Source organism: Euprymna scolopes, chromosome 15 (genome assembly GCF_053919585.1).
Source record: "Euprymna scolopes isolate OS-2025 chromosome 15, ASM5391958v1, whole genome shotgun sequence".
Classification (NCBI taxonomy): Eukaryota; Metazoa; Mollusca; class Cephalopoda; order Sepiida; family Sepiolidae; genus Euprymna; species Euprymna scolopes.
In genome coordinates this window covers 13,041,552-13,062,631 of record NC_136496.1, presented here as the reverse complement: position 1 = coordinate 13,062,631, position 21,080 = coordinate 13,041,552, and the positions used below count along the sequence as shown (strand labels likewise).

Here is a 21,080-nt window from a genome sequence, read left to right as displayed (position 1 = left end):
AAAAAAAAACAAAAAACAAACCTTCTTTACGTGTGTCTTAAAATTGCACTATCTGCTTCTCAAAAATCTGTTCCTTCTAGAAAAAAATTACCAACCAATACAATTAATCTATATTCTAATCTTGTTTATTTGTTTTTTTTTTTATTTTTCCAGTCTTCTGCCTCTTACGATACCCAAGGGATGTGCTATGAATTCCGTTGCCGTGGAAAACGTATCTATGACATTCGGGTCAAATCTTCACGATGGACGTCTTGTCCGATGGGGAAAAGCATTTCAGTAAGTCACAATTGTCTGTATTATAAAAAAAATCTCTATTCCAACTCTAAATATCAGTTATCTCCCTTGAATCATTTCTGATGTTTAAGGTTTAAATGGAGCTCTTCACTTGCAAGATAAGAATAGTTGTATTCATGATAGGCGAAAGAAACGACAAACGTCACATTATCTTGTATATTTTTTTTTTAATACTTTGGTTTCTTACATTGTTGGTAAAATATCTGGTACTTGTACAGTTTAATGAAGACATTAAAAAATGAAAATATCGAAAAAAGGTTATATTGCACATATCTGTTATGGAACGAAGTTCTCCGAAAAAAAAAATTAACTTGATTTCATCAAGTAGTTTTTCTTTTTACAGCAAAAAAACAAAAAGCAAAAGGTTCGATTTTTAGGAAGAAAAGCTAGTAATAAAGATGGGGAGGGGGTGTCGGTGCTTTAACTAGAGTTATCTCCCTTTGGCGTGTTTGCCAGAATCTGAATTTTCCCTTTTTCTTTTTCTAGATTCCTGGTTACCATGGTGTTGTGCATTGCCCAGAAATCCTTGGCATTCTGTGTACAAAATCTAACCGAGAAACGAGTACTCGACAGCCCGTTAGTTCACCGGATTTATACAGCATGTCAACAGGTGAGGACATTGCCTTAAAAAGAAACTTTGTGTCTTAAAGCACTTCATCGATGGCCGTGGGTGAAACAGCTAGCATGATTCTTTCCGTAGGTAGACAACATATTTATTATAAATCTCACCTGTCTGTTTAAATGCATGTATGTATGTATGTATGACTGCCTAAAACTTTCAACAGAGGCGACGGATTTTCACAAGATTGGTATAATTTTGAAGCTCAACACTTCGGACGATAAATATCGGAAAATTGGTCAAAAACATTAATTCCTTCACCCTCAACTGGTCGCTTTTTTTGCTAATATTGTCGAAAGTCATCCCCTCTTTTCGATTGTCTAGCCTTAATTTAAACCTACGTCACTTCTGGTTTGGCGATGGACGCAACAGCAAACATGTCACATTTTTAATTTTTTTTTTTTCACATTCTTTTCCTCCTTCATGGTACGACTTCGAGCCTGCATTCCTATTACCACTTTTTTTTTTTTTTTGTTCACTTAACACACACCTAAAAACACCCGGGCAGTGCTGGGCATCCAGGCTCGTATTTATGAAGGAGACACCGACTAGAATTTTAATGCTAAACTGTATTCAAATTTGTTTCCTTAACTAGGAATTTCTAAACTATTTTCATACATGCACACACATTGTGGGAAATTTATCTGGATGTTTTTTGCAATTAATATATGAGATTTTTATTCACAAAGAGACTGTTTTGTTGTGTGTCATAGCTCTTTAATTTTTATTCACAAAGAGACTGTTTTGTTGTGTGTCATAGCTCTTTAAATGTGCATGTGCTGCCAATTGGTATTGTCAACAGTCAGACTTCTTAACTACTATTCCATCAGTACAAGCTACAAAAGGAAGGGAAATTTTAATTCTTATATACACATTAACGTAGGGGCAGTGGGCGCCTGGCATTGTCTGGTCATAAAATATGGTTAAATAAAATAAAAAAAAAATGGGACTTGGGTGCCATCTTATTCTGTTATTAAAAGGGGGAAAAAAAGCCGTGTGGTAAACGTATCTAAGAAAGTTGAGAATTCTAAAAGATAAGAAAAATGCTGGGCGCAGACTTGCATAACTTAAGCTTGTAAGTTAACACGTTATCGATCGGATCACGATGGCACAGATGTTATGACGCTGAAAATTTAACTTTTTAAAATGAAACAACGAATTGACCATTCACGCATGCACTATTAACAAACAACGTTGAAACCAAGGTTTTACTGGACCCCCCCACCCCACCCCACCCACTCTTCGCTTCAAACAAAACAACAATTTTACATGACATAATTGACGATTTTTTTCTAATTTTTCCATATTATATATGTCTGAGAAATTTTTCTTTCTAACAGTACCATGTTCATGCTGCTTCAATGCGGATGACAAAAGTTTTTAGTGAACATACAAATATATACATAGACACACAGACAACTAAGATTTATATAATAGACTAGCATAGGTACCCAGCGTTGCCCGGGTGTTGAAAGGTGGAATTGTAAGGATATCAAGCAACCAATCCCCTTCAAAAAAAAAAATAAATGAACTTTTGTTTCAATCAAAATAGCAGCGAGGACCTGTGCGAGCACAAAAAAAAAAAAATTAGCTGCAGTAGCCAGGCCTGAACTTGTAACCGAAAGAGGAAAAGAAGGTGAAAAAAGCAAGCATGTTAGCCGTCTCGCCCATGGTGCACTTATGACATCACTGGCTTTCGAAATAACATCTTTTAAACATACGTTGAGATTGCTAGGCATGAATGACTTGCAAAAAATGTGGATGCAAAACTGACACCTCCTTGAAAAAAACAGCCCAGTTGATGGTCAAAGAATTAATGTTTTTGGCCAATTTTTGAATATTTGTCGTTTGAGAGATTGATCTTTCTAACAATACCAGTTTTGTCAGTGATCGTTGCATGTGTTGAAAGTTTTTTGGCAGACATACAAACAATTGAAGTGAGTGTTCCTAATGATGGCGGTCTTAACAGAGCTGAAAGAGAGAAACAGACCAAATACCAAGGTCTCATGTATGATATGAAAAGAAACTGGAACCTAAAAGGGATATCGATCATACCAGTTATCATAGGTGCCACAGGACTTATGAAGAAGAACCTGAAGTCCTACCTAACTAATATTCCTGGTGAACCAAGTGCAAAAGAGATTCAGACAATTGCACTTAAGGGAACAGCGAGGATACTAAAAAGAGCTCTCGGTTGGTTTCAATAAAAAAGCGGGCGGGGCAATGTTGGCAGCTGGTTTTTTGTAATGTCGGGTATGGCTGCCCCATACCCGGCATTACAATCTTCAAAGGAAGAAAAAAAAAAAAAACAAAAAAAAAAACACACACACTAGCGGGGGTGCCCGGCATTGCCCGGGTGTTTGTAGATCAAAAAAAAAAAAAAATATTTTGGTAGGGGGGTAGGCTTGAACCCTGAAGCCTTGAGGCGAATAGCCTCATAACTCATAACTTAGCACGACGCTACGAGGGCAGAGAAGTGATAACAGTTGAAATTAAACTTTAAAAAAAGAAGCAGGCAATTAAATGAATGTCAATGTGTGTGTTTTCTAGGTCGAACATCATGCCATAGAGAAATGAAATCACAGTTCAAATTTTGTAACAGAAAAGTCGCTGGAATAAGAGATACAGGCGAACTCATTTCGTAAATCGGAGATATTATAATCTAGCGAGTATGAGTGTCCCCCCCCCCCCCCCCGGCAACAGCCTTTGCCGGACATACAAAAAAAACGCAGACACACACACACACACACACAAAGATTTTCGCTTTTATATAATAAATTATCAACTGCATAAACAGTTCTATTCGTTTGTAAAGAGCTATATAAATATATAACTCTATCTATCTAAATAGTAATAATAAATTTTTTTCTTGTTAATTTTTCAGCAATGGTATATCCATTACCATTTTTAATAAACATTGTTTTTGAAGACCTCGACTATCATTATTTACGCCAAGGAAGTCAAATGGACACTTTCCGCAGGATCATCATTAACAGAGTGCTGGAACTCCAGCCACTGGATAGGCGGAGATTGACCAGTTTCCGAGTCCGACGGGGAACAATTGTCAGTTTCCAATTATTACCTCCAAGTTCCCCTAAAAGTGGTACGTATGATTATGTTTGTTTCTATGATTATGTTGTTTTGGACTTCTTGAATTTACTCATTTTTAATCATGTTTACTGTCAACTACTTTGATGAACATACACCCATTACAAAGTTTTTTGTCCGTGTTTATATAAATAGATAAACAATACAGATCACCCAAACACAAATATATACAATTGTATTTCTAGATTCAAAATATACAAACTTTATTCAATGTAACTGTCCTGTGCATCAATAACCTGCTGCAAACGCTTGGTGAATGCTCTGCACAAGTCACAAATTATTTTTTATGTGATTTTCGCCCATTGAAAAAATTATGTAGCAGACTTGCCAAAAGATCATTGTAGAAACTCCAAATGATTCTCCGTAGTTTGTGTTTGAACTGGAACAAAGGAAGCAAGGAAAAGAGAAGCAAAAGAGCAACAGATCTGATATATGAACTCCAAGAAAGATTTGATAAGTTTTAGAGTTGATTTTTTTCGTTCATAAGAATTTCAAGGAGAAAAGAGTACACACCTACGATTGAAATCAATGAGTTAGACAAGCTGGAGCAAAATAATCAAGGAATTGAATCACACAAATCAATAATATGTATCGAAAAAAAAGACTGAGACTAGCAACCTCAAATAATTGTTCTCTTCCTTTCAGGTCCGGATGGCAAACGAGTTTATTCTCTGCTTCATGAAGCTGTTTTTGCTGGGAACTTTTCTATTGTAATTCCAGACACGGGTAGAAAACATACGGCCACTTATATCAGGTGAGTTTGACCCTTTGAGTTGATGTCGTGCTATCCAGGGTTGCGGAGTTGGTAGCCCAAATGCTCGGCTCTGACTTTCCAATTCTGACTTTCAAAACTTGAAAAGGTCCAACTTAATACCTCTTCCTCAACTAATAGTACGGTCCTGGATATGACCTAAAACTATATCCGATGGTGAGGCCCCACCTTGCGGGCATTGAGGAGTATGGAGCCACCCTTTAATTGCCATTGCTCCCAGGTCCACTCTGACCCGGAGTGGTAGTACCTGTTTGGGTCCCAACTATGGGTTAAATAGAATCCAACTTAAAAAAACAAATATACTCCATTAAAAAAAATCGTTCGTCAAAATAACGAGATTCGGCATTCAATAACCTGAAAAAGGTTGATATGCCGTAAAACAAAAACAACCAACCAGTCAACTAATAGTAATTTATTTCCATAAATCTGTTATAGCGGTAAAAGGGGGAATAATTTTGAATAAAGAAAGTAAAAGTTATCTCCCTTTATAGATCCTTAAAAAATACTAGAGAATTCTAGAAAATGGGAACCGAAGCAAGATGGCGGCTTCGCCAAACACTGAATTCAGTCTGTAAATAATTTAATGTTTCTGCTGCGAATAAATTGTGTTTACAATATAAAGAGCTGGTTTACTTGTTATTAGAATATCCAATAATCCTGACATCCTATTTCTCTGAACACAACAATAATAAAATTGTTTGACTACCTTATCTGTATGTGTGTTTCACACCTCTATGTGACTTACACACTATTTTTATTTATTTATTATTAATCAGTTATTTATTGAAATTAAAAATGCGCTTGTACAAAGTTGGTGCTTGTGCATTATGATTAGATATGGCTGATTTTTGCAGTCCACTTTTCTTGCTGCTCTTAGCCGACAGCATAATGACACCATTCACTTTCAAACCTTTCGATTACTGGCCTCCCACATTGTGTGATTAATTCTACACTTCTTCATATTCTCTTTCAAACAATCCTTATAATACTTCTGTCTACCAGCCCTCGAGTTCAGATTTCCCAATGGAGTCCATACCACCGACTAAGGAAGCGTTATGAGACTTCAGGTAGGCGGTGATCAAATTTACTGTATAGGAGGTCCTTGAGATCTTTTCATCATCATCCTACGGTCTTAACCAAGATAGAACTCACTACACCCTGCCAGTATTTCCAGTCTGTCAAAGCACCCAAAAGATCTTCCTTGAAGATGAATATATCTCATTGTATTCTATCTGGAAAAGTTAACTTTCGTGATCGATTGTGAGATGATGGATGCCTCCACAGTACAAACAATGAAACAAGTTCATCTGTGGCACGCACACAATGCCCAGTAAACCAAACACGTCTCTTACAAACTGAGGTTGATACGCTCGGTAAGCCTCCATATATCGTTTCTAAAGTCGGGTGATTTTGCCATGAGATATTGAGTACTCTTCTCAAAAGACGTGTTTAACATCCATCCAAACAACGTTGTTTTGCTGAAAAAGTCCAAGTTTCAGATCCATAGAGTAAGATTGGTTCAATAAGTACGCAGAAAACTTGGATTTTGAATTTGTAAGCAAGATTGGATTTCCAGATCTTATCCATTTTATTACAAACAGTCCATGCCATGCCGTTTCTAATGTTAAAGTCTTTCTCAGAGTTTCTGCTGTGTGATCGTAGATACTTGTACTCTTCAACACATTTAAGGATGTTATTTATGATGGTTTTAATTTCATGATTGTTGCGAATGTAAATTGGCATACACTCAGTCTTGGTAGCATTCAGGTGAAGCCCTGTACAGTTTGCTGCTGATTCAAGAGAAGATAAGAGTGCCTGGGTGCTAATGAGGTTGTCAGACAACAGTGCAATATCATCAGCAAACTCAGTATCTGTGATGTAAAGTGCAGGATTATGTGAGCTTCTTCTCGGTTGATACATCAGTCCATTGTCATTGATTGTATCAACAGAGATACGCTTGATGTAGTTTATTACAATGATGAAAAAGAAAAGTGAAAGACTAAGAACTTCTAGTAAGATTACTTGGTGTTTCTAAATTTGTTGCTGATCATAAACAACAATTTGTATATTGATCGCTGATTTCTGCGATTATTATTCTGATTTTTATCTTATTGATTATTGTTTTAGTAATTTTTATTGATTATTATATTAGCAATGGTATGATTTAGTAATTGACCCATTTGATTCCTTAGATGTTACTGTTTCCATTCGATCGACAGAGTAGAATTTTGTTGAATAAACTATATGAATATTCATTTATTCATTTTAATTAAGTATGACTTGCATTAGGGAGGGAGGGAGGGGCGGTAGTAGGTATCTGAGTGTTCTAAGAGGGCGTTTGCCGAAAATGGTTGGGAAACCCTGCTCTAGTTCCTATGTTTAGTTCAGAATAAAATATTTTCTTACGATAGGACTGGTCGCTCAACTTTACAATGTGACCAGTTCATCTTAAACTCCTTTTTAAACAAACATCAACGTTTATATTACTTGTATTGATCTTTTTTTTTTTTTTTTTTTTACATGGGTGTCACCACTTATCAAGGCCCAGAGGCCACTCAAGGATAAGGGTTAATAGGTATACATTAGTCATTGTGATTTTAGCATAGTAAACAGTGGGAATTTTGTAACTTGGATTACTTAGGGGGACGATTCAATTAGAACTTGTTCACATTGGACTTTTTCTTTTTCTTTTTTTTTTTTTTTTTTTTTTTTTTTTTTTTTTTTTTTTTGAGTGTTATTTGTGCAATGTTTCTTTTCCAAATAACAGCCGACATGCCTAATGACGGTCAAAGGACAATCCAACAAAAACGTTGGCAAAATAAAACTCCAGATGAGAACGATAGTTTCATCAACACAATTAATATAAACAGTCAGCATCTAAAAAGATTCAGAACTTTAAACATCAAAATTGCCTCAAATATGATCAACAGTTGGTCACTCCTGCATCCAATCATTCATCATGGCCCAAAAACTTTATTTTTCGTAATTACCTGATAAGTACATGATATCATAAAAAACCTAGACACCTCAATAGCAAGTGGACCTGATCTCATCCCAGTTGCACTATTAAAAAAAAAAAATGTTCCGCTGAGGTTACTCCAGTTCTCTTCAACAAGTGCCTTAACAAATCATGCTTATCTGACTGCTGTAAAACTGCTTCTGCGATACCAGTTTACAAGAATTCTGGCAAAAGTACTGATCCATTAAATTATCACCCCATTAGCCTCCTCCCTCTTTTCACTAAAATATTTGAGTCCATAATTAATCAAGCTCTAGTCCACCACCTTACACATGCTAAACTTCTGTCTGACCATCAATATGGTTTTAGGCAAGTGTGTTCTACTGCAGATATTCTAACTGTTATCTGTGAAGTATATACCATGCACTGGATAAGGCAGGGGAAGGGAGGGCAGGGCAGTAGCCTTAGATATATCTAAGGCTTTTGACAGGGTATGGCATGATGGTCTTCTCATAAAAATCAGATCCTGTGGTATTACTAAACGAATACTTAACATAATGAAATCCTTTCTAAGTAAAAGAAGAATCCAGGTTGTCCTTGATGCTTAAACAATGTGATATAAATGCGGGAGTACCTCGGGGGTTGATCCTTGGACCTTTATTATTCCTATTTTATTTTAAATGACCTCCCTGATAAAATTGTCTCTGAGATGGGCATATTTGCTGACAACACCATGCTCTATAGTAGGCATGAGGGGAAAACAAATGAACACATACCTAAGGCAATGGCGGAAACCCTAGAGGAAGATCTCCAGTTTGTAGAGGAATGGGGTTAAAAAAATAGATAGTAACATTTAATGCTGCCAAGACTAAGCTTGTTTCCATTAATAATTACAAGAAACCTTCCCAACCACCAATAACTATGACTAAAGATATATTACCTGAAAGTATGTTAAAACTCCTCGGCTTAACGTTCGCAGTGGACATGAGCTGGAACATACATTGAGGGCATTGCCGCGGCTGGTGTGAGGAAGATGGGCTCTCTCTACCATGCTAGAAAGTTACTTACGTCTGAAAGTATCCTGTACCTCTATAAGGCCAACATTCGCCCATGTATGGAATATTGTTGTAACATTTGGGCTGGTGCATCTACGGCTAGACTCTCACTCCTGGACAGGGTTCAAAAGAGAGTCGCCAACCTGATAGGTCCTGAACTGTCATCTAAGCTTCAATCTCTGTCCCATCGACGGAATGTTGCATCTCTCTGCTTGTTTTACAAGTATTTTAATGGTGGATGCTCCGACGAATTACAAGCTCTTGTACCTCCTCGATGTAAAACCCCTCAACAAGCAGCAAATTTCCACCCCTACACAGTAGAGATCCGTAGATGTAAGAAAGCCTTCTACTCTAATAGTTTCATCCCCCAGAACTACTAGACTTTGGAACTCTCTTTCAGGTTCCTGCTTCCCCAACTGTACTGACATGCAGAAGTTCAAGTGTAATGTGAACAGATATCTTGCTGCACAACTCCCTTTATAGTATCCTTGCAATTTATGTCCTTGATAGTAGCTCCCTATATCAAAGTGGCACTGTGCCTTGTTTGGGGTAAAAAAAAAAGTACTAAATATAAATTATGTTTTAGAATTTGGTATTTATCCATTAGAATTGGATATCTAAAAAAAACATTTTTTTTAATGTATTTAAAAAAAAACAACACTTGTATACTTAGGTGTGATGTGGAAAAAAAATTGCAAAAAAGTAAGTAAAAGATTTGCTAGAACTATTTCTTTTTCTTTTTTTTTTTTACAAAACAAACAAAAAAACTTCCATCTCCTATTTGCCATTTTCTAATTTAAAATTACAAGTATTAAATGAAAACAAGGGAGATAAGTCAGTTTTTCATATGGAATTGGTCACAAGAGCGTTCTTTGCTATTGTCACAAAATTTGTAAATTGAAATATTGGATTTCAAATTAAACCAATGTTATCTACTGAAGTGTCGCGTCACAGTAATGAACATACCCAAAAATTGCGATAAATGATGAGGTAGAAAATTAATTATTAATGGAAATAGTTTTTGGAGACAATTAGTGAAAATTGAGTTCTGCAAAAAAAGAAACCGGAGAATTCTAAAAATAAAACGGAGGTAATTTTTGGCCAAATTAGCAAAAATTTTCGCTAATTGTATTTGAAAACTGCTTCATGTATGGACTATCAACAAATCTGAAACTTATTTAAGACACCCCGTAATTCAAACTATTATACTAATGTATATATATATATTTTTTTGTATCATTCATGTTTGTTTGTATCTTTTTGTATCATTCATGTTTATGTTTTTTGTATCATTCATTTTTCTATGTTTTTTTGTATCATTCATGTTTCTATGTTTTTTTGTATCATTCATGTTTCTATGTTTTTTTGTATCATTCATGTTTCTATGTTTTTTTGTATCATTCATGTTTCTATGTTTTTTGTATCATTCATGTTTCTATGTTTTTTGTATCATTCATGTTTCTATGTTTTTTGTATCATTCATGTTTCTATGTTTTTTGTATCATTCATGTTTCTATGTTTTTTGTATCATTCATGTTTCTATGTTTTTTGTATCATTCATGTTTCTATGTTTTTTGTATCATTCATGTTTCTATGTTTTTTGTATCATTCATGTTTCTATGTTTTTTGTATCATTCATGTTTCTATGTTTTTTGTATCATTCATGTTTCTATGTTTTTTGTATCATTCATGTTTCTATGTTTTTTGTATCATTCATGTTTGTTTCTTTTGTTTTCTAGTAATATGCCAATGTTTGAGGAAAGTCTTCCAACTCCTCATGGTGACGGGGGTCTTTCGATGGGCGAGATGTTTGCCATGGGAACAGTGCTGGTTGTGGCGTTTGTGCTCATTATAATCGCGGCCATCTGCTTCCAGAATCGATGCTGCTCTTGTAACGGTTAAGGCACCAACCAAAAGAACATAGAACAAAGAGATGGAGACGCAGAGAGAAAGAGACAGAAAGACAAGATGAAGAAAGTTACAGATTGTGGAAGAAAGAAAGAAAAAAAAGCAAATATACAAAATGAGACAGGCAGAGATAGAAAAAAAATAGAGAAATGTAAAGAGATTTGAGAAAGAATCAGAATGTAAGACACAAAATATGAGAGAAAGGTGGGTACAAAATGGTAGTACGTACACACACACGCGCACACACACACACACACATAGATTGTGAGAGTGACACACATACATATTAGTGTTGGGACGATTGATTGGAATCAGAATCATGACTCGTAAAAATGTATACCTATTTTCCGATGCCAAAAACAATTCTATTATCTTTTTCTATTTGATTTTGTTTAAAACAAAATCTTCCACTGCTGGTATTAATAATAAAAATATTGAATATTTATTGATTTTAAACTATCAGTAAAACTAAAATCTATAGATCAACTTCCCACGAGTGTGCTTTTATTTTTGATAAAATATCTGCACATTAAACATGAGTTTTTATGGTAAGCAGAAAATAACAACTTTATAGTTAAATATTTACAGATTTATAAATAATCAGAATTGGTAATTATATCGGAATGGCCCCATCACTAATAAAGAGAGAGAAAGAGAATGACAGGGATCAGAATTCCATCTTTTAATACCAAAATACTTCAGTATGAAATCCTAGTATTCCTTCATTCCAAGACTTTTTTTTTTTTTTTTTTTTTTTTTTTAGCGAAATTTCTTATTATTTTTGTAATATTTGTCTGGCAAATCTATTTCATAGCCTTCATTTCAGACAATACAAAGTCATTTGAATTTGGGCAATATCATTTGAACTCAAAGAATTTAATCTGAATTTGGACAATATCATCTAAATTCGAATAAGGGGGGGATCTCCATTTAGATGGCAGACCAGATGTGGCATGTAGACCAAACAATACCCAGATCTGCTTTATAAGAGATGTTCCATTATATCTGTATGCATATATTTGTAGCCACGTTTGTGTATGTGCAATAATGCAAATGTGTTACTGGATGTATTTTTGCTTGCGATTGTGGATTAAAAAAAAAAAAAGACTTGTGAGTGAAAATGGTAAGAATTTTAGGTTCCAAATTTAATAGAATTCTGTAAAAAAGAAAAAAAAAGTAAAAGCAAATAAAAACATAATATAAAAAATACAAAAAAAATCGAAAGGTATAAAAAAAAAATGAGAATGTATTTCTTATATTAGAAATATACATTCCTAACTAATACCCCATTCCCCTGGCAAATTAAAAATAGACTCTCCCATTCTTCAGAATTGTTTTTTTTTTTTTTTAATTCATAAAGGTTAAACCAAGCACAAATTTATGACAAAACCAACTTTACATTGTTTGGATTTGAACTTAGACATCTGCTGCTTGTCTCTCACTCCTGGACAGGGTTCAAAAGAGAGTCGCCAACCTGATCGATCCTGAACTGTCATCTAAGATTCAGCCTCTGTCCCATCGACGAAATGTTGCATCCTTCTGTCTGTTCTACAAATACTTTAATGGTGGCTGCTCTGATGAACTGCAAGCACTTGTACTCTCTTGACGTGACTACCCTCGACGGACTCGACAAGCAGCTAAGTCCCACCCCTTTACAGTAGAGATCCCGAGGTGTAAGAAAGCCTTTTACTCCAATAGTTTCTTCCCCAGAACTGCAAGTATTTGGAACTCCCTTCCCGGATACTGCTTTCCCAACTGTATTGATATGCTGAAGTTCAAGTGTAATGTGAACAAACATCTTTCTACTCATAACGCCCCCACAAATTGTCCCCAATAGTAGCCCCCTACTTCAAAGTGGCACTTGCCTTGTTTTGGGATGAAGATTGAATAAAAAAAAATAAAAAAAAGTTAGAAAATTCAAATAATACAAAATCGATTTTGTCATAAATTTGTGCTTGGTTTAACTTTAATTGTATAGCAACCACAAATAATCAATCCTCACTCATCTCAAAAAACAAGAAATATAAAACTGATTTTATTTAAGACTTCATGTAAAATAAATTGATTATAATTATTTATTTTAATCAATATAAGGAAAAACATTTTCAGTCACTAAATTTTGAAGCAAAAAAAATTATTGAACAAGAATAACTGTATACAAATTGGATCACTCTTCCTGTGAATCTTAAAAAATAAAAGATGGAAATGTAATGGAAAATATTGTGTGAAGATGGTGAGTCTATATTTTTACCCTCGATAGTAATATATATGGTCTTCTAAACTGTATATGGAAAACTAGATAAAAGAAAAGTAAAAAAATATTAATTTCTTTAAAGTAATCAATGACATTTTGATTAAAAGACTAAAAAAAAATTTTTTTAAATCTGATTGGATGTAAATAATCACATTAAAACATTCTTAATGGGCAGGTGGATCAAAAAAAAAAAATATGAAAATCAACTTATGGGAACGGTCAAATTAAGACGGGTAGACCTGGTTCACCTAAAGGGCTTACCATGCTTCATAATAATGTTTTTAGATAAGTGTGTGTGTATTTAGGCAGCATTCTTTTATTTAAGCAAATAATAAGAATGTACCACCCATAATAATAATAAAGCCAATAGACTCATTGATTTTACAACTAGTACCCTATCTCGCCTTCTCATCACGCAATTTACGGACATCAACAAAAACATAATTCCCTCCTGTCTGATCTAAAACAAGTTTTAGTTAATAACACAAAAATAATACATTCCAAAACCAATTTTAAAAAGTTCAAACATTTAAAGCCATCTTTATTAAAACTCAGCACCCATAATTAATAACATTACAAATGAAATCAGTAATAATATTTTAAAATTCTTAACCTAATACAATTTCATTCCGTGGCGCTAACTGAAATTTAAATCATATAATTCCTGGAAATATCAAGTCTGTTCTTCATGTGCACGTTCTTGCTGCCTTTTGAAGTTTTCTTCTGTTCATTTTTTCCCATCACCGTAAGATGCTTCAACTATGAACTGAAAACGTTTGTGCTACATACAGTACATACAATAATTTTTATGATTTTTGACAAAAAAAATACAAAAATAATGAGAAAATAAAAAAAAGGTATGATTAAGTGAAAATATTCATATGTAACGAGAAAAATAAAGAAAAAACAATTGATGTAATACAAAAATTAAATAAATTACAATATTTATCAAAAATTAAAACAAGAAATTATAAGAAAAACCCTTAACCTATGTAGTTCCAAAGATAGACACTTTTCATCAGATGTTGAACAATAGTAAAAAAAAAATGTATATAAAAACAAATTATTTTGTGAACAAAAGGGATTTTCAATACAATTGAATAAAAGATGGAAAGTAAAAAAAAAAAAAGAATCAAATAATTAAGTTGTATTCTGTGAAGTCCAATAGTAAGAATCTGTAATCCGAGGTCTGAATGAATTAAATTAAAATCCAAAATGTCAGTTAAACTTGAACATATCAATCAAGCCGTTCTCCTGAAGATTATAGGAAAAACTGTAATCCGAAGTCCAAAAAGTCACATAAATTTGAAAATTTATCAAACTATCCATCAAATTGAAGCATCTGCTTTGTGAAATAGATAATATTGAAATCCAAAAAATTACTAATAAATTGCAAGGTCAAAAACTGCCATAAAAATATCAAAAATCCAACTGTTCATGGGGAATCAATTTCTAAAAAAAATCTTTTCACTGAGTTTACTATTTTTTTTTTTTAATTTATTAAATTTGATTTATTAAAATTTGATAAGGACAGTTTCCAGTGGATCTACATCTACGAAACCAAATATATATATATATATATATATATATATATATATATATATATTTACACACTTTTTCAATTATATTTTACCCTTTAATTGGAAAAGTATATTTTACCAAAAGCACACATACACATGTACAGACACAGAAACACAAAGACACATGCACACACACACACACACACACACACACACACACACACACACACATATATAAACAGTGTTGTTTACTACACTGCTGTTTTAATAAATGTTATACATTTGAATGCAAACTTAATGTAAGAGAACATTTTTAAATATTGAATATACCATGAAACTGCAGTAAAAGGTCTAGATAAACCGCACTTTTTATAAGGTTCTATCTAATGATATATTGAGCTCTTTATATGCATAAAGCCTGCTGTCTTGATTTGATTTGCTTCCGATTTTGAAAAGTTAATTTTCAATTTGTGTAAACATATGACAATATGCATATTAGAGACACCCACACACACACACACACACACACACATATATATATATTGTGTGTGTATATATATATATATATATATATATATATATATATATATATTGTGTATATGTGTAGGTATAAGCAGGGATAGATAAAAAAACAAACTATGGTAGAAAAGGAATTAAAAAGAAAATACTGAATTCATTTTATATTTTGTTTCATTTACAAAACTTTATCAAGAATATCATTTATTGAACAGTCAAAACAACTGTACATAAAGTTGGGAGTAGTGGTGGGAGAAAAGACGGGTCAAAGGCAGAGTGAATAAAATAAGGGATAGTGTTAGGGTGGAAGGAGTAGAGTAGGCACTAGACCAAATGATGGATGTGTGATTAAAGATGATTAGTTGATGGCAATAAGTAGGTATGAAGAGAATGTGTGTTCATGATAGTGGGAGATAAAAAATAAGGAGGAATGTTGTGGTGAATGGTAAAGTAGTTTATGGAATGCGAGATAGTGTAGGGTATTTTTGCAATAGGAAAGTTTAGGTGGTGGGGTGATTAAGATGGGTGTTTTGTTCAATGATTTTTTTTTGCTTTTTAATCTTATTCCTGTTCATGCCTATACATTTTGTTTGGTATTTATTCTTTAAACGAACCTTTCACACACACACACACACACACACACACACACACACATATATAAACTATTAAATTTGCTGAATTTCAGGATAAAAGAAACAAAATCTTCCTTCCAATTTATTCATGTCATCTTATTCAACATTAAAAAAAAAATTTTGTAACCACAAATTTCTTTCTTTTTTTTTTTTCTTATTTGGTCCATTGATAGTCAAAAAAAAAAAATCCCAAATCAACAGTAAACTAAGTTTTATTTTAATTTTATTAAAAAAACAAAAAAAAAAAAAAAAATCTGTCTGTTGTTGCAGGGTCAGATCCCATCTGTAAATATTCCATTTTGTTTTCATTTTAATAAAAATAACAATTTTTTAAGAAAGATTTCTTTTTTTTTTGTCTTCTTGAATTTTGTACCAGAGATGATCAATGACTTTGATCCTTTGAAAAGTTGATCTGCATAAAATATGGGTATGACTTGTTGATTTTGTTTATGTACAAATGAGATAATATCGACGTTCAACCCCCCCCCCTCACCTTAACCTTCTCACCAATACAGATAATTTTCTGAAAATGCACATAAATATATTTTAATTCATACAGAAACTGAGATACATGCATGCGAGTATTACGTTTTTTTGTAAACAGTTTACTTGTAAGTAAAAAAAAAAAAAAAAAATAAAATACTTGAGCTGAGATCAAAACCAAAACCTAAAAACAGTGAGTCAAGTACGATAACCATTAGACTAGCTTGGCACAACCTTCAAAAAGTGTTTTCAAACATACTTATTCTTAACATAAGGAAGCTGTCCTGTTTCATGACTGCATGTGCAGTTGTGAAACAGTTGACAAAAATAAAAACCCAATGACCCCCCCCCCCCAAGTTACCAATTTTTTCCCTTAGCAACCCTGTTTTTCTGGATGAAAACTGATTAAAAATGTCTGAGTGCCCTATATACCAAATTTCAAGTCTGTAGGTCAAAGGTTTGTTGAGTATATAGGTTAAGAAGTGTCATCACTCATATACATTCTCGCTTTTATAGATATACTAGCATTTCAGCCCGGCGTTGCTCGGGTATTTGGAGGTGTGTTGAGCAAAAAAAAAAAGTGATAGTAGGAAGGCAGGCTCGAACCCGTACCACGAAGGAGGAAAAGAACGGGGAAAAAACCTGACATCTTTGCAGTTATGACCACCGCCAAACCTGAAGTGACTTATATTTAAATTAAGGCTAGACAATCGAAAGGAGAGGATATCTTTCCAAAATATCGGTGAAAAAAAGCGACCCTCCCTGTAGAAAAGTGCCTAGTTGAAGGTGAAGATATTAATGTTTTTAGCCAATTTTTCGATATTTGTCGTATGAAAGGTCGAACTTTAAAACAATACCAATCTTGGAAAAATTTGTCACTTCTGTCGAAAGTTTTAGGCAGACATGCAAACATACATACATACATACATTTATATATTGGTAACTAAAAATTTTCGACCCAAACTGATGAAAAAGCTTGCCCTATCTCTGAATACCTTTTTGTAAAATTTCAAATGTTTAGACCAGAAATTGTTTGAGTAATTTGATAGAGACCGCACAGGTCAAATTTTTTTCAAATTTGACCCCTATTATGACCCCTTAAAATTTATTGTTTTGGGCTCAAATCAATTTATTAAATTAGATCCATGTCCAAGGAACCTATATCTAAAATTTCAAGTGTTTAGACCCAAAATTGTTGGAGAAGTTTGGTAGAGTTCTCAAAAGTCAAATCGTTGAACTTTGACTCCTTAACAGCCAAATGTCTGGCTGAAAATGGATCAAAAAGATTTTCCCAAATCTCACTACCCTGTATATCAAATTTCGAGTCTGTAGACTTAAAATTGATAAGAGTTATTGCGCAAGGAAATGTACATACACAGACACACAGATACACAGATAAGTTCACTTTTATAGGAATATAGATAGATTAACACACGACACATCTGTTTAAAAATAACAGCTTCTCAACACAGTTTAACTACGCTTAGCTAACGTTTAACTGTATTAAATAAAACACAAACTCAATCTCGACAGAACACAATAGTCTAAATGCAAACTAGTGTAGTGAGTGCAAAATTTTTTTTTCTACAAAGGAGTCACCACTTATCCAGGCCCGGAGCCCACTCGAGGATAACGGTTAATGAGTGTATGGTAGTGAATGGGAAAAAATTGTACTAATCGTTAGTAATGGAAATTTGGTAAATTCGATTACTTAAGGGAATGGTTCATCAAGAACCTGTTCATGTTGGACTTAAAAAATACCCATTTTGTAGTCAGCTGGAAAGCAGGCAAACGGAAGACAGTTCCACATGTGTGCAGTTCTAAGAAAGAAGGTTTGTTCATGGAATCTACGTTTAAGTTTAGGCACAAATAAAGAGTGAGGGAAAGGATGGAGTACTGCTGCCACATCTGGGCAGGAGCTGCTAAAAACAGCCTATCCTGCCTTGACAGAGTACAAAATAGGCTTCGTGGCTTAGTGGGGAATGCCCTTTTCTCTTCCTTGCAACCTCTCTCCCACAGAAGAGACGTTGCAAACCTGTCTTTGTTTTATCATTACTTCCATGGCAAGTGCTCGTCTGTGCTCCAATCTCTGATCCCCCCCCCGCCTCATTAATCTTTCACGATAAACACCTGTCTAGCTGAAACTACTGTCAATAATTTTCCCCACTCTTTATCTGTGCCTAAATCAAAACGTAGATTCCATGAACAGAGCGTCTTTCTTAGAAGTGCACGCCTGTGGAACTCTCTTCCATTTGCCTGTTTCCCACCTGACTACAACTTGAATGTCTTCAAGTCCAACATAAACAAATTCCTGATTAACCGCCCCTTAAGTAAGACACTTTATCAAATCTCCATTACTAACGGTTACTATGATATTATCCCATTGATTACTGTACATGCAATAACTCTTATTCCCGAGTGGCTTCCGGGCCTTGATAAGTGGTGACCCCCATGTAAAAAAAAAAAAAAAAAAAAAAAAAAAAATTGATAGTGGTTGCAGATAGACGAGTGTTTTTTGTCAGGCAAGTTTTAGATGAGTTACTTACCTAAAAGTGCTCACGTGTCTGCCTGCCTTGTAGTGTTCGACTGCTGAATTATAAAAATGGTGACACCCAGTAAATAGTTTCCGCAATCATTGAGTATGATAATGAAAGTTCTCCTCGATCGTATGCAAATGAGATACTGCTGGTTTGAATAAAAAGCCTAATTTTCAGACACTGAGCTGATTTGGATTTTGGAGTAGAGAGCTTTGACAGCAATGTGTTGAATTTAACCCCGGACATTGTTAGTTGAATGTTCAGAATTGTTAATAATCCGTTTGAAGAAAGTGCATAAAAATTAAGAATTGATAATTTAACCATAACTACATTGGCTGTTAATACACATAACTCAGTAATAATAACCATATGTAAAGTGACAAAATAAACTTATAATCACACAGATAACTAACACACGATAATTATATTTAAGTTATTATACAACCACATTTTTTTAATATAAAAATAAAACATAATGGCAGTATTTAAAAATACTTCGAAAACACCTAGCAAATTTCCCCCTATTTTATCCCACGCAAAAAAAAAAAAAATTGACCATCCAATTTCCCCCTATTTTGTCTCACGCAAAAAAAAAAAAAAATTGACCATCCAATTTCCCCCTATTTTGTCCCACGCAAAAAAAAAAAAAAAATTGACCATCCAATTTCACCCTATTTTGTACCACGCAAAAAAAAAAAAAAAAAATTGACCATCCAATTTTTTTTTTTTTTTTTTTACATAGGCGTCACCACTTATCAAGGCCGATAGGCCACTCAAGGATAAGGGTTAAAGAGTGTACAGTAGTCAAAAGGACAATCGATAGTAATGGAAGTTCGGTAAATTTGTTAACTTAAGTGGAACGGCTCATCAGAAACTTGTTCACGTTGGACTTGAAGACAACCATATTATAGACGGCTGGAAAGCAGGAAAACGGAAGACAATTCCACAGGCGTGCAGTTCTAAGAAAGAAGCTTTGATCATGGAATCTATGTTTAGGTTCAGGCACAGATAAAGAGTGGGGGGAATTATTGATAGTGTTTTCAGCTAGACGAGTGTTTCTTGTGAAAGTTTGGCGAGGGGGGACCATAGATTGAAGTTCAGTCGAACACTTTCCATTAAAATAACATTAAAGCAGAGACAAACTCGCAACATCTCTTCTGTGAGATAGAGGTTGCAGCGAAGAGAAAAGGGCATCTCCCACCAGGCGACGGAGTCTATTTTGAACCCTATCAAGGCAGGACGAGTCTTTTCTAGCAGCTCCTGCCCAGATGTGGCAACAGTATTCCATCCTTACATCCAAAATTAAACAGAAACACTGAATAAACATCCCAAATCCTGCGAGAATGCAATGTTCACCAAAAGTGTATATTTTTATTCTCTGTATTTTGGAGGCATAATCGAGGCCCCACACGCGGGACAATGGCAGCCATAATGTGTTTCGTTCGTCTTTTACTGCATTATCATGTTATTATGTAATATACTAGCTGGCTGCGCAGCGTTTCCTGATCTTAAAATATGCTTAAATATGATATTTCTATTTATACAGATTTCGTATTTAATATTATAGAGCCAATTCTCTAATGATTATTATATTGTACCTAATATATACTAGCACACTGCCCAGTCATGAAATGCAGTTACATATGTTATTTTAATTTATGCAGATTTCGTATTTATTATTATAGAGAGCCAATTTTCAATTTATTATTATATTGTATTGCGATTTCAAAAGTGAAAAAAAAGAAATGCCTTGGGTGCCATCAGCTAGAATCAAAATCGAAGCATACAGCTTTCAAGCGGAATCTGTTATCAGTTCAGCTAAATACATATGCATATCAAAACTTAAAAAAAAGAAATAACGCTAAACTTATAGATGTATATTTGCGCATGCATAGAAGATATACATTTTACACCTACTAAGTCACAATTATTTTTAATTTTGACACCTTAGCAGCTATTTTTACCGGCTAAAGATTTACGCTTAAATGTATTAAAGTCATCATGAGTTGATAATTGTCTCAAATGGTTTTATATTTTACATGACTTTGAATATTACACAGTTTCTTCAGTTCATATAACTGTTTTCTTGCCTTTTTTCTGTTGTTCTTGGCCTTCGGGCAGCGATCAAAGTGTAGTATCTGGTCTGCAGATGCCGCACTTAAGATAATTTGTACCAGTCAATGGAGGGGAAACCCTCTATACTGGGACAATTATTATTTTTGGTAACCAGAGTGCCCCCTTTTTGCCTACTTTTAGGGGAGCTGGTTTTTACCCCACATTAAAAACGGCCTTGTGCCTAATTTGCTTTGGTGGGGAAGCAAATAAATACAATAACTGTTTTTTCTTTAATCATAGTTTTGTTCATATAACTGTTTCTTCTTTGATCATAGTTTTGTTGATATAGCGTTTTTTAAATCATAGTT

The 21,080-nt window shown here is 34.0% G+C and overlaps 1 protein-coding gene across 2 annotated transcripts in view; it reads left to right on the top strand.

The window, feature by feature from the left end:
- LOC145293730 (ciliated left-right organizer metallopeptidase-like) overlaps positions 1–10,857 on the top strand; it is a 109,027-nt gene extending 98,170 nt beyond the window's left edge. For both annotated transcript variants that reach the window (XM_080140181.1, XM_080140180.1), the window contains exons 14-18: positions 154–276; positions 781–904; positions 3,798–4,016; positions 4,667–4,775; positions 10,547–10,857. In XM_080140181.1, coding sequence (XP_079996307.1) covers positions 154–276; positions 781–904; positions 3,798–4,016; positions 4,667–4,775; positions 10,547–10,709 — 738 coding nt within the window. In that variant the 3' untranslated portion in view covers positions 10,710–10,857. The remainder of the gene's footprint in view (positions 1–153; positions 277–780; positions 905–3,797; positions 4,017–4,666; positions 4,776–10,546) is intronic.
- Positions 10,858–21,080: the final 10,223 nt, after the last annotated feature.